This window comes from Mixophyes fleayi, chromosome 8 (genome assembly GCF_038048845.1).
Source record: "Mixophyes fleayi isolate aMixFle1 chromosome 8, aMixFle1.hap1, whole genome shotgun sequence".
Classification (NCBI taxonomy): domain Eukaryota; kingdom Metazoa; phylum Chordata; class Amphibia; order Anura; family Limnodynastidae; genus Mixophyes; species Mixophyes fleayi.
Genome location: NC_134409.1, coordinates 47,621,446 through 47,634,123, shown reverse-complemented (window position 1 = coordinate 47,634,123; position 12,678 = coordinate 47,621,446). Strand labels below are relative to the sequence as shown.

Sequence of the window (12,678 nt, the reverse complement as noted above, 5' to 3'; positions counted from 1 at the left end):
CCAGCGTTCCTTCTTGGAAAAGTTTATGAAGTGAAGGCGGAGAGATTAAAAATGAATAAGAGAAAGAAGACGTTCTCTCTCTTAAGGCAGAAGAAATGCAGGATGATCAGACGTATATACGTGTGAGATAAAAGAAAAAGAGAGGAAGTCAGAGGATGTGTAAGAGAGTTGGAAGAGTGTAGAAAAAGAAAGATTTCAGCTGAAAGAGGAGGAGAGGCGGGGTGGATGTGGGAGAGGAAAGACAGAAGGAAAACTGGAAGGAACATCAGGAAGTTTAAAACAGTGGAGAAAGAGAGGGCAGCGCGGAAGATGGATACACATGATCACAGCCAGACTGGAAATAGGATGATGAGCTGAAGGGAAGGAAGACATGTGGTCAGCAGGTAATGAGAGTGAGAGAAGTGTCTATGCAGCTCTGTATGTAAAGCGCAGGAAGCAGATTGCAGGTATTGAAGGCACACACAGCCAGATAATAGCCGGGGCACGTACAGCTCCCTTCACCCCCTCCTCAGGGCTACCTAACACTGGCGCTCTGCATGGTCTCAGCAGGCTGAGTGACAAGTGTCAGAGGCTGGCTCCCAGTTCAGCCCTGGTGACCAGTAGTCACAAAGCGGGGCCGGGCTCCTCTCTAACCTGTATACTGGAGGAGGAGACACGTTTCAGGACAGAAGCAGCACAGCTCCTTATATCAGGATCACATCCCTATCTGTCAGTATCTCCAAGACCTACCTCCTCCTGGCATATACATCTGGGTAAGTGGCGTGTACTCTCTGGCTCACGGGTACAAGTCTTTACTGTCAGAATCAGTCTCTTTAAAAGTGTCACCCATCGGTAATACAGCAAGTGTAATAGTCTATTTATCTAGCTATCTATCGATATTTTCATTCTCTATCGAGTTATAGTTACGTTTATTTAGAACAAAACTTAAATATATTTATTACAAAGAATTTTAGAAACTTTTAATGAGCATTTCTTTCATAAGCAAAGACAAATCTGAAAGTTTTAAATAACTCTGGTGCTGCTTACTAGCTCTGGTGGGTGTTTCTAAGAAAGGATGATAATTACTGTTCAGGATATTAAGTTACGGAATAACTATTTAGTATCCCACCTGTTATTTAGAGCACATTGTTTTGCGCCAGTGTTTTGTTTAGTATATTATCTTTTATTGTCATGGATATTAAACATATGACATACATATATATAAATGTGTATGTATATACATATATATATATATATATATATATATATATATATATATATATATATATATATATATATTCGTATAGTTATATATATTCATATAGTTTTATATATATATATATATATATATATATATATATATATATATATATATATTATATATATATATATATATAATATATATATATATTCTACTTTTCTATCCCTCTTTGTGTCTAGATTTATATCTGTCTACATTTGATGTTGGGGTTAAATCCTAACGAGCAATCAATAGAGACTGTTTCCAAATATAATACGATGCGAGTGCCAGGACAAATAATATGCTATCTATTAGTGCTGTGTAATGATAACGGGATATTTTTAAGATTAAACAAATGGATTCTTAAAAATCAGTTGCTATAGTTTAATTGTTGTAGACACTACTCATATTCACATGTACATAATATATTAATATACCTATAATAATGGTATTTTTGGATCCCTCAGTGTGACACAATGCTTGATGGACTGAAAATGGAGGAGAACATACAGAATGTCATTGACAACTCAACTTTATTTGGTAAGCGTCAGCAGCGTCCTGTACTCAGGTATATTTACTGTATCTGATCCTGATTGTGTGCACTAGGTGATAGGGATCAGCTGTGGATTGTGTGTTTTTTTTCTCAGGGGAGATCTATGTGCGTCCTACACCAATTTATTAAAATCTTCGGCTGACACTGGCGCTAAACATATTGTCAATTTAAAATACTAAAGTGGATCATATAAGGCTCATTTAAAAAACATCTCCGAAATGAAAATATATTATCGTTTAGAAATAAGATTAATAGTAAAAATACGTATTAAAAAATACATGTGTATTTATTTGAAAATCAGATTATCATGAACTAATATGCATCATACATAATAATATGACACATGCATGCGTAATATATATGTACTGCAGTTAAACGAATTAAACGTGAGGCAATTATAACTGAGACCAGGAAAGATGTTTATCTTATTATTATTTTATGTTACATGTTATCACAATTACCCGTGTGGGTAGATAGATAGATAACTAGATAGAAAAACAGATAAATAGATAGATAGATAGATAGATAGATAGATAGATAGATAGATAGATAGATAGATAGATAGATAGATAGATAGATAATAGAGAGACAGAGAGAGAGAGAGAGAGATATAAACGTTATTGTAATTTTCTGTATATTCACATGGGAAATATTAGAAATATTACTGATGTTTTATACATTTTTAATATTTGTCCCAGGTTTTTCACACTGGGTTTATATACTATTAAGATTTTTTATATTGATTTTAAGAAAATTTAATTACTATAGAAATAGACATACAAAAGTATACAGACAGACAGACAGACGTCCTTGATATTATAATGTGCCTCCCCCAGCTCTCCAGTTATTGCACACTCAGTAATAAGGCTCTGCGGTTGGGTTCAGGAATCACACCTCGGGCTGAGCACATTTAATAAAGAAGATTAACCCTTTCTATCTCGCATACCCAGAGGTGAAATCTATTATCTTCTTTTTTATGAGATTTTTCGGAGTTCAAACCAAATCTCTCCAGCAGAGAAAGAAGCCATTCGCAGTAGAGATAGAAGTCATTCTGTCTGTGTCTACATTTATAGAAACACAACCTATATCTATTGTAAATGTTCATGCAGGCAGCAATTTATTTTTATGTAATATATCATTTATATCTAGGCATGAATAGGTCAATATACACCTGTGTAGATTTAATGACATACATGTAGCAGTATACATTAGACATTTTTCGGTATAAACTATACACACATTACATGGGACTCTAGGTATTAATATATAAATAATATATATAAAACGTATATAAGTTTTAAACGCCTGTCAATGAGTATTGATTCAGACAACACTGTCTTCAGTATAATGCTTTACATACTGCGTGTATATAGCTAGAAAAATAAAGTAAATATATTTGGAAAGATAGATAAATTGCCAGATCTGGATAAAATTAAAGCTACAATAAGCTGTAGTGGAAAGCTCTACTAATTATACAAAATAATACAAAAGCCGTACATGAAAAGAATACTTTTCAATATCTCGTATAACCAAAAACTTGCATGACTATACACATATCAGTGAAACAATTTATAAGCAAAGTAACGCAGATTAGTGTGCGACTGGGGGAAAAGGTGCATATAATATGTAATTATATCACCTCTTAGGAGCACAGGCAAGTCAATCCATTATATATATATTTTTTCATGTTGTGATTTGACGAGCAAACGTCGTCTCTGAAATAAATGTTTCAATGGGAAACATACGTCGTTTCTATTTTCACAACAAATATTGTTTAAAAACATTTAGGAAGTCATCACAATCCATTTGACTTGCTGTCACATATACATAAACATAGGTAGGGAGTTGCGAATGTACCTGCTCTATCTTAAAATGTTTGCAGCATTTCACCGGCCTGCTCTGAAATGCTTGTAGTCTTCTAGAGCACAGACTCATTCTACAATGATTGTAGGATGAGTCTGTACTCTAGAAGAGGGTACAGTTATAACCGACACAACCGAAAATAGTAAATCATTGTCTGCCAGAGCAACCAATTCTGAAAAGTCTTGTGCTGTTTTCATCATGTGTAGTTGGTCTATATGAATACTTCTTAGGCAGAGGCCGCGATCTCTAATCTAGAATACAGCTTCGTATTCTTCAGTCGTCGACATGTACGGAACTGTTGATATTCCAAATTTTGCACCCTATAAATGGAAGATGTAACAGTAAACATCCCAGGTTGTTGTTAGTACCAGTAATTGATGGTAATATTGATGATACGTATGATTGTCTGACCATAAATCTTATTATAGATAGTAATATTAGTAGAAGGTTGCATGGCTTAACAGTACACTTAGGTAATGATACCACTTATTATTTAAAAACCAGTGATTCATAGTTACAAATGCTATAGCTGCAGTGTGGTCATAAATAAGACATTGCACCTTCTCGGTTCTATCGTTAGTGGATAGTCAGGAAGAGATGAATATGATATTTCTGATTGATGGTAAGGCACTTTGTATTAATCACACATTACATCAGGCTTAGGCGACGAGAGAACTGCAAGTCTGTTAGCCTCTGGGAATGCTTGGACTTGTGGTTCCACCACAACTGGGATATTCACAGTATCTATTTATCCAACTGCTGACTGATACTAGATGGATACTTTATACAGGCCAGAGTTAATGGTGCTATGGGTTTAATTTACAGGGCGAGCTCTGGATCAGAAGTGGGTGTGTGAGGGCTGTGACCGGGTGATCTGTGACCGCTTCCTCCTGCGGATAAGTGACAGTCTCTGGCATGAGCAATGTGCTCAGTGCTGTGCCTGCAAGGAACCCCTGGAGAGCAGCTGCTTCTACCGAAACAAGAAGCTGTATTGCAGGAACGACTACGAGAAGTAAGTGAAGCACAGTCCTCCTCTATTGTGTGAATGTCATATCAGACACATGCCGAATCTCTCCAGCATTTGTACAAAACCTAAGCTTTAGTGTCATCTAGTGATGTCCTTCAAACAGGATTATAACGTCACGTATGATAATATGTTTATAATATTCTAGATACAAAGTGGTTGCGATTCCATAGAAGGGTGCAGCGTGGTTTCATAATTAATAAATGACTGTAACAAATTACTTCTAATAGTCTTTTAGTTGTTTTTTTAAGAGGTGCTGGGTTCTAAATCATGCAGGAGTTCCAAGAAAATCAAAGTGAAAAATAACAGTAACACCTGCATAGCTGCCAATGGAATTTAATACAAAATAAAACTTTTCCCTGGAAAATGGGGACAATTGACAATAAAGCAGGGGTGATGTGGGTGTATTTTGTTTTCTGCTTTGATGTATGCTAAGAGTGATAGTGATGTAGCAGCTTAACTTGCATGATAAGTGCTCAATAGTGACATGAATGTAATATAATAACAAAATATAATATTTATATAAATTATTTTATTAATAGAATTATGTAAAATAAAATACATTCTGCCAGATATGTTTAGATGTCATCATTTTAATAATGAGCATTGCTGTTATTATGTAATAACTAATGTAAATATATACTATTATTGTAATAATAATACAAATATATTTTATGTAAAATGTTTAAAAGCACATGTGTTATGTAGTTTCAGATTAGATGACTGCATATCATATTGTGATAAGAGCACTATTTACTTCTCATTTACACTAGGTGGGATAAAGATTGTCTTGTACAATATTTGTGGTGGATGTTCACAATGTTTTATCGTCACACTGAAATCAAGACTTGTAATATGTGGGGAAACAGCAGAATGACAGAGTTGTGACTGTACGTAAGGTCATGGCTATTGAGTCTGCAGGCAGTGCACAAAAGAGTACAACAATGAAACTAGCCAAGGCAGTGTTTTCTGTCTGTGTGATTGTATACTGCTCTGTGATGCCACAGTTGTGTTATAATCTCCTTGGCCGCTATATGCTAGGGCACTGGTGCCCAGCCAGTACCCCTGTAGTTCAGGGCATTGGGCAAATGGTGGTAGTGCTGACCAAGCTTTATTAGGTGTCCCTCTTCATTGACATTGCATTGGCATGACATTGTATATGCACCAGTGGTTTTTAATTGCTCACTGGTTGTGTCCAATTACAAGTCAGACATGCAACAATCACATCACATGATGTGAGAAAATAAGCACCTCTGCTGACATGCAATACAAGACAGGCAGTTTGACCGGACTGAGCACTAAATGCCATGTTCCTGTTGGTTTATTCCTTGGCATTGTTTCTTTTTTTATTTAGCTTCTGGTGTCAGGCACTATGATTGGTGGAATTCTATTGGACATTATTGATTCTACAGCCATTTTCTGGACATTAACACCACTCATGACTTGTTAATTGGCATTACTATTTTTAATGTCATATTACTGGGCACTAACGCTGCTGGTACTTTATTGGGCATTACTAGTTCTTGTGACATATTAATGGACATCACTGTTGACATATTTATTACTGGGCAATAATTCTACTGCTTTCATTTTAATGAGCAACATTGATACTGGTGGCTTATTAATTGGCATAACTTTTACTACTGGCAGTGAGAACAACTTCTACTACTGCCATTTTATTTGATATTACCGCTATTGGTGGTTTATTACTGTGCATTACTGATGGTATATTACTGGGCACAACTACTACTAATGCTTTGCATAAAATCACTTTTTCTGGCACTGTCAGCCCTGGTGATACTGTCTGGTGGTTAACACGCTCCCTAGTGAAGATCCTTAGTGCTGGTGACTCATGATAATAAAGTAATAGGGTCACATTACACCTTAAAACCTGAATAAATTGAAGGTGAAATAATAATAAAATATAAAACTTGTTCTTATAGATTATCTCTCTCTTTCTCTCGCTTTCTATTATTATTATTTGTTTATTTTTTAAAGTATATTTTTAAAAAATATATTTTATTCTGCCCTTTAGAGTAGTGTCGGGCTGCATGTGAGACCCCCAAAGTCTATCACGCTGCCCACCCATAGAGAACAGTAACATCGTCACTTGTGTTTTATAAGAAATAACTGAAGCCATATCTTAGACTTTTAATCACATGTTTTTTTTATCACTGTCTGAGTGTCTCACAAGCCTGGTACTAGGGTGGAAGTGTTGCAGGAGCAGGTCTCTGCCTAGTTTGCATTATAATTAGATATTTGAAGTAACCTTAGTTGCATACTTAGTACAAAAGCATTAGGCTTTATGCCTTTATATAGTGCCAAAATTAATATTCTTCCATCTACAGCTAAAGATACATTATTCTATATTAATATCACTGCATACAGAGATTACACTGTACATTATGTCCTGGATTTCTTTACAATTTACTGGCAGAATAAATATAGCTGGCAGTGTAATAGATACAGGTGTTCTCTCTGAGTTGCTGCAATGGAGAAGGAGGTTTTCTAATGCATTAGAAGATGGAAAAACCCAGTGACTTTCATACTGGAAACCTTGATATTCATTTGCAAGTAAATCCCATCATCTCTCTTCTAATTCAGTTCATATAGAAGTTAGTTAATATTAGTGGCTTTAAATTGGCTGAGATATTTATCATGCTGCCCAGCTCATTGCACCAAACAGGTCAAAGCAAACTTTATGCTGTATAATTGTTCCTTCATATACTCGTATGCTACATGCAATGTGGACAGTGGTGTTGCAGTGCACAAATTAACACTATATTTTGTCTTTACCACGACTTTACAGTATCAATTTGTGGAAGTAAAGCTAAGCACAAAATTGAGTAAGTTTTCTTACTCAAGGTTTTTGAACAAAACCATGGGTGCAAATTAGTTTATTAATTTGCACATAAGGATATGTAGGGAAAGGGATTGACTACATATTTATATAAAACATCAACATAAAGGTTTCTAGGCCTGATTCATTAAGGAATGTTAAGCAAAAGTAAGTAAGGCAAAACCATGTTGCATTGGAGGGGGAGGTAAATTTAAAATGTGATGGCAGATTTATATTTGGGATAGGGCATGTCCTAGATCAACTTTAAATTTCAGTGTACAAATAAGCTATCAGGTATTTGTGTGCTACATGAAAACGCAGCCAGTATATTCCTTATGTGCAAAATAATTAACTAAAATGCACCCCTTGCATTGTAACATGAATTTGTCCAAAAACCTTGAGTAAGAAAACTTACTAAATTTTTTGCTGAACTTTACTTAATGAATCAGGCCCTCTGATACTGCATCTCTCATTGGCTGCATTAATGTACCTCATTATAATTCATGACCTGTCCAAGGTACTGAATGAGGTAATGAGATATGCTACCCCAAAATAATCAGACAAGGTACTACTTTCTTATGAAGTATCTTCATATAGGGAGTTCTATTTATTAATAAAGGATGTAATGGTAATGGAGAGACCATGGGAATTTACATGCTAAAGGAAAATATCTGTAGGTCATATTTTAGCCTTTGGCATGCTAAACTGGACCACCCTTCATAAACTCAGGCTCCCAAAATTGTCAGTTATCCTGGCAATGATCACAATGAGGGATATTTACTAACATTGCTCAAAGGTGCAAATCTGCACAAGCATCATAGGAACCAATGAGGCAATTATTGTTATTATTAAAATTAGGCTAGAGAGATAAAAATCAAATTTCTGATTGGTTGCTAAGGTTTTAGAGCAGATTTGCACCTTTGGGATATTTTAGCAAATAACCCCCAGTGTCCATATATTTATTTCAAATAAATGTGTAGACTGAAAAATTGTGAAGATTTAATTAGAAACATTGATTAGGACTCTGCACTCCTGGTATGTTGTGGGATTTGGGGAATTGTCATTGAATCTGGCCATTGGCCTTTAGTGTAGAATCTTATATTAACATGGGTCTTGAGTTAATTAGTAACATTCCCGTTAGACATGTGCCATGCAGTAAGCAAAGGAAATATCTGAGTGAGTAGATTGATTATATTATTTATATATTAATAATTGTTAATATTATTATTATCTTCTGTGGGCTTTAATTGACCAGGATCCCAACTTGCTTATGCCTATTGTCCATGTTTTCAACACACATGGAAATATAATATATACTTCTAGCTTAGTTGCTAAAGTTAGTAAAGAACTTAGTTGCTTAGTTAGCAAATAACCCTTTCTGGTTGTAGAACTGCACAGATTTGCACCTAACTATCTTAGAAATCCCAAATGGTGTGCATCATACAGGGACAAGTATTTTTATGTTAATAAAAATAAAATAGCAGGAGCCTTTTGCCATGTAAATTACATTATTAATCTACATGGCAGTGGGCCCCTGCTACATGATATTTATGTAGTTCTGTGCCATTAATGATGTTATCAATCAGTGCCAACTTTCCAGGGGTTTTATGGAGACGCAAATTGTTCACAGTTACTAGAATTTTCTTGAACTTTTTTTTATTTGTACATTTAAAGTAATAAAATGGCAAGGTAATGGACTGCCTCTGCTGAAACCCTAAATCACATTATTTACCATTATTAGTCAGAAAAACAATGAAGAAGGCAGAACAGGACGTAGGGATTCATGTGACACTAACATCATGTTCCATCGTCTTTGTTCAGGAGAGCCCACTGTCCTTACAACTGATCATATTAAATAATGAGATGGAGAGTGTTGGTGATGGCAGGCCAAGCGCTCCCATTAGGCAAGGTTAGGCACTTGCCTAGGGCGCCGGGCTCTGGAGGGCGCCTGGAGGGCGCCTCAGAACTGGAAATTAATTTTAAAACTGTGCGGCGACCGCTGACCATACCTGTCACGGCCGCCGCACAGCATTCAGATGCATGGGGAGGAGGGAGGAGAGGCTATTGCTCACCACCGCCGCCTCTCTGCTCCGTCTCCTCCCCTCCACTCACTAGTGTCAGTGAGTGGAGGGGAGGAGACGGAGCAGAGAGGCGGTGGTGGTGAGACAAGGTAAGAAAAGACGGGGTGAGGGGGGAGGAGGGAGGAAGGCGCTGATTTTTGCGGGGGGGGGGAGAGGGCGCCGATTTTGCCTAGGGCGCCATGGACCCTAGCACCGGCCCTGGGTGATGGTCTATACACTGTAATCCTACAGCGATAGATTGCACAAGCAATGTCAGAAATTAGACAATGTTTACATTTATCTGGCAACTTTCAATATTATCTAGGTGCATTTTGGTAATATCAATGACAATAAATATTGAGCAGAAATCTCTTACCAGGATAATTGATGCAAGTTCAGACTTGGGATTTGCAGTGGGGTCTACTTAATTTGGATCTGTTTGATTCTCAGTTTCTATGATCGCACAAACACACTAGTTAGATCATTAGGTATTACAACTGCAACTGGACATTATAACCAGCTACAAGGCTAATACTAGAAATACATGATATGATTCGTATGCAGACGACTATAACCAATCTAGGTACACATATAGATGGACAAATGTAATGAATCCAGCCATTTGGGAGGTATACTAAGTGGCCTCATTGCACAGTGGGTGATGCTGAGCAGGATGCATATGCATTAAAAAAATAAGCTTTAAAAAGATGCAGGTAAACATAACGTATTTACAACCATATGATAAATCGGAGGCAACTCAATATGAATCCAGCCCTACACCTGTAGCACATGCACTCGGTTTATGTCTGGCTTACCTACAGCCAGACACACTTACAGCCAACCAGGTCATAGGCATAAGAAAAGTTTGTTAACATTTGTTTTGATAGCAAAAAACGCAATCGTGATTAAATTTGATTTCAATGAAAAAAAACCTCTATAATTCAGCAGATATCATATTATTTATTGTGTATGAATGAAGGCAACAAACAAATATATTTTAAAATATGCCCAAAAACCATATAATATATGTGCGATCAATAAAGAAAGCACCTATCAACTTCAGAGTTGAATTTCCAATCAGCCAATCAGAAGCAGTTAGCTAGTTCTGGCGACCATCATTATCATCAGCATGTATATGCACCAGTCCTCAGGCACCCGTAATTGATACAGCTACTGACGTGTGTATATGTGTCTCCATCCGTGTCTGTCTCACTTCACAATTATGTGACTATGCCCTTACTATACTCGGTTTGTGTTTGCACACCCCTTCCCTCCTCCGTCTCCCCACTCCTAGTGTAATAAGTTACAAGTACCATATCTACATACAGACGTAGACATACACTTTCTTTGCGCAGTGCAAACTTGCGTATTTTACGTTAAGCAAATGGACGTACAGTAAACGCAGCATGAGTCCATAGCGCCCTTCCAGCTTGCTGTTTTCACTCCCTTCCTGGGCCAAGCACATGCTACTGCAGGTCCTACGCAGACCAGTGTCCATTATACCCAATCAAATACAATATTTTCATAGCTTAGGATGATTGTTTGACTAGCCACTCACTACTGTTCAAAGTCTGTCCAATTTAGTTAAGTTAGCCTAATTGACCAATATGATCTGTATAACTGAGATAAGAATAATTATTTTCTCTGCAGCATATTTATTTAAATGAAAATTATATCGGAAATACAAACACAACTTATATTATTTCACATTACTAAAGTTTACTTAGATAGTTTGTTATTGTTTTCGTAGTTTTTTTAAACGAAGACTACCCTAGCTTTGATATAAAAGTGTGATACTCTATATAATAATAAAATCTAACAAATTACTACATGACACAGTATAAACTAATATAGTGCTACAAAGAATGTCTGGAGCTTTATAGATAATAAAATTAATAATAACAGGATGCATTAAACAAGATGCAGAAGAGTAGTGAAATCCATAACAAAAGGATTTTTACATATCAATGACACTTTTCCTACAAAATATGAATTCACTATTAATGTTCCAAACAATGAAACAAAATAAACAGGAGTTTTTGAAGGGGAGAGGGGGGATATTTACTCTTAAGTAATCAAACAAATGTTGGTTATCTGATGTTTGAGCACATGTGATATTTATTTTCTTTCTACCCTTATACACATATACAGTTAGGTCTATATTTATTGGTTCAAATAGATTGCTGTCTTGATGTTGAACATTTCTTTAAGCAATTTTATTTCGGTTTACAGATAGTTTTGCTTAAGGGGTTAATTAGCTCTTTGAACCTGCTTCTTTCTAAACTCTGAGGGATCACCAGAGCTATTTGTGGAATGTCCGAGTGGGCCATAATCAGAAGCCCCTGCTGGGTGTCAGCCCTGTGGCTGCAAACTTTGTCATCCTCACAATCCCTGGGCAAAAACACTGTCTGTGGCCACTTTTGCTCACCCCTTTGGGTTTAAAGGTTACAAGTGTTTTCAAGTTTAGCATTGGGGTTTTTTTTTTCAACATACATAATGCAAGTATGTGTCATGACTCAGGGGGAGACCATTGCCTCAATGTTCTTTGATCAACCAATACCGTAAATTCTTCTTATGTTACATTTGCTGTGTTCAAGTTTTTATGCCAAGCAATGTTAATGAATAATCTTCTCTAACCTCTGATCACCCGTTTGTTCAGAAGTATTGGTATGGGTATGTTGTTTGAACAACATGTCACATCATTTAAGGATGTTTAAAAAATAAAAAAGATAAATAGAATAATATGCTGTCGAAAAGTTAAAATGTTATATTTTTCAGCAGAAAATGATACCTAATTTGCATTGTATGTTGTATGTTTAGTTTTGTACTTTTTAATATATTGTTTAGTTTTGTCTTACAATATGTGGGTGTCATAGTTGCTATTACTCTTTTTTTGGCACGGTTATTGTCATTCCTTATCGCAATGATAAAGAATGACAGATTGTGACCATTTATTAAAAGTGTTCTGCCGGGGCAGTGTTTGCGATAAACGGCTGACCCGGTGAACACCTATCTCCTACCTCTTCTATGGTCACTATCGCAAAGTGGCGATATGGTCCCTCTACCACAATGCTCATCCCATACGCTTTAATGGCTAATGCCATCTTCAGATGGTCATCA

The 12,678-nt window shown here is 36.3% G+C and overlaps 1 protein-coding gene across 1 annotated transcript in view; it reads left to right on the top strand.

Moving 5' to 3' along the window:
• The first annotated feature begins 213 nt into the window (after nucleotides 1-213).
• The window catches only part of LMX1A (LIM homeobox transcription factor 1 alpha), a 73,807-nt gene continuing 61,342 nt past the window's right edge, over nucleotides 214-12,678 (top strand). Inside the window, exons 1-3 of the mRNA XM_075184052.1 lie at nucleotides 214-383; nucleotides 1,687-1,759; nucleotides 4,461-4,647. Coding sequence (XP_075040153.1) covers nucleotides 1,696-1,759; nucleotides 4,461-4,647 — 251 coding nt within the window. The 5' untranslated portion in view covers nucleotides 214-383; nucleotides 1,687-1,695. The remainder of the gene's footprint in view (nucleotides 384-1,686; nucleotides 1,760-4,460; nucleotides 4,648-12,678) is intronic.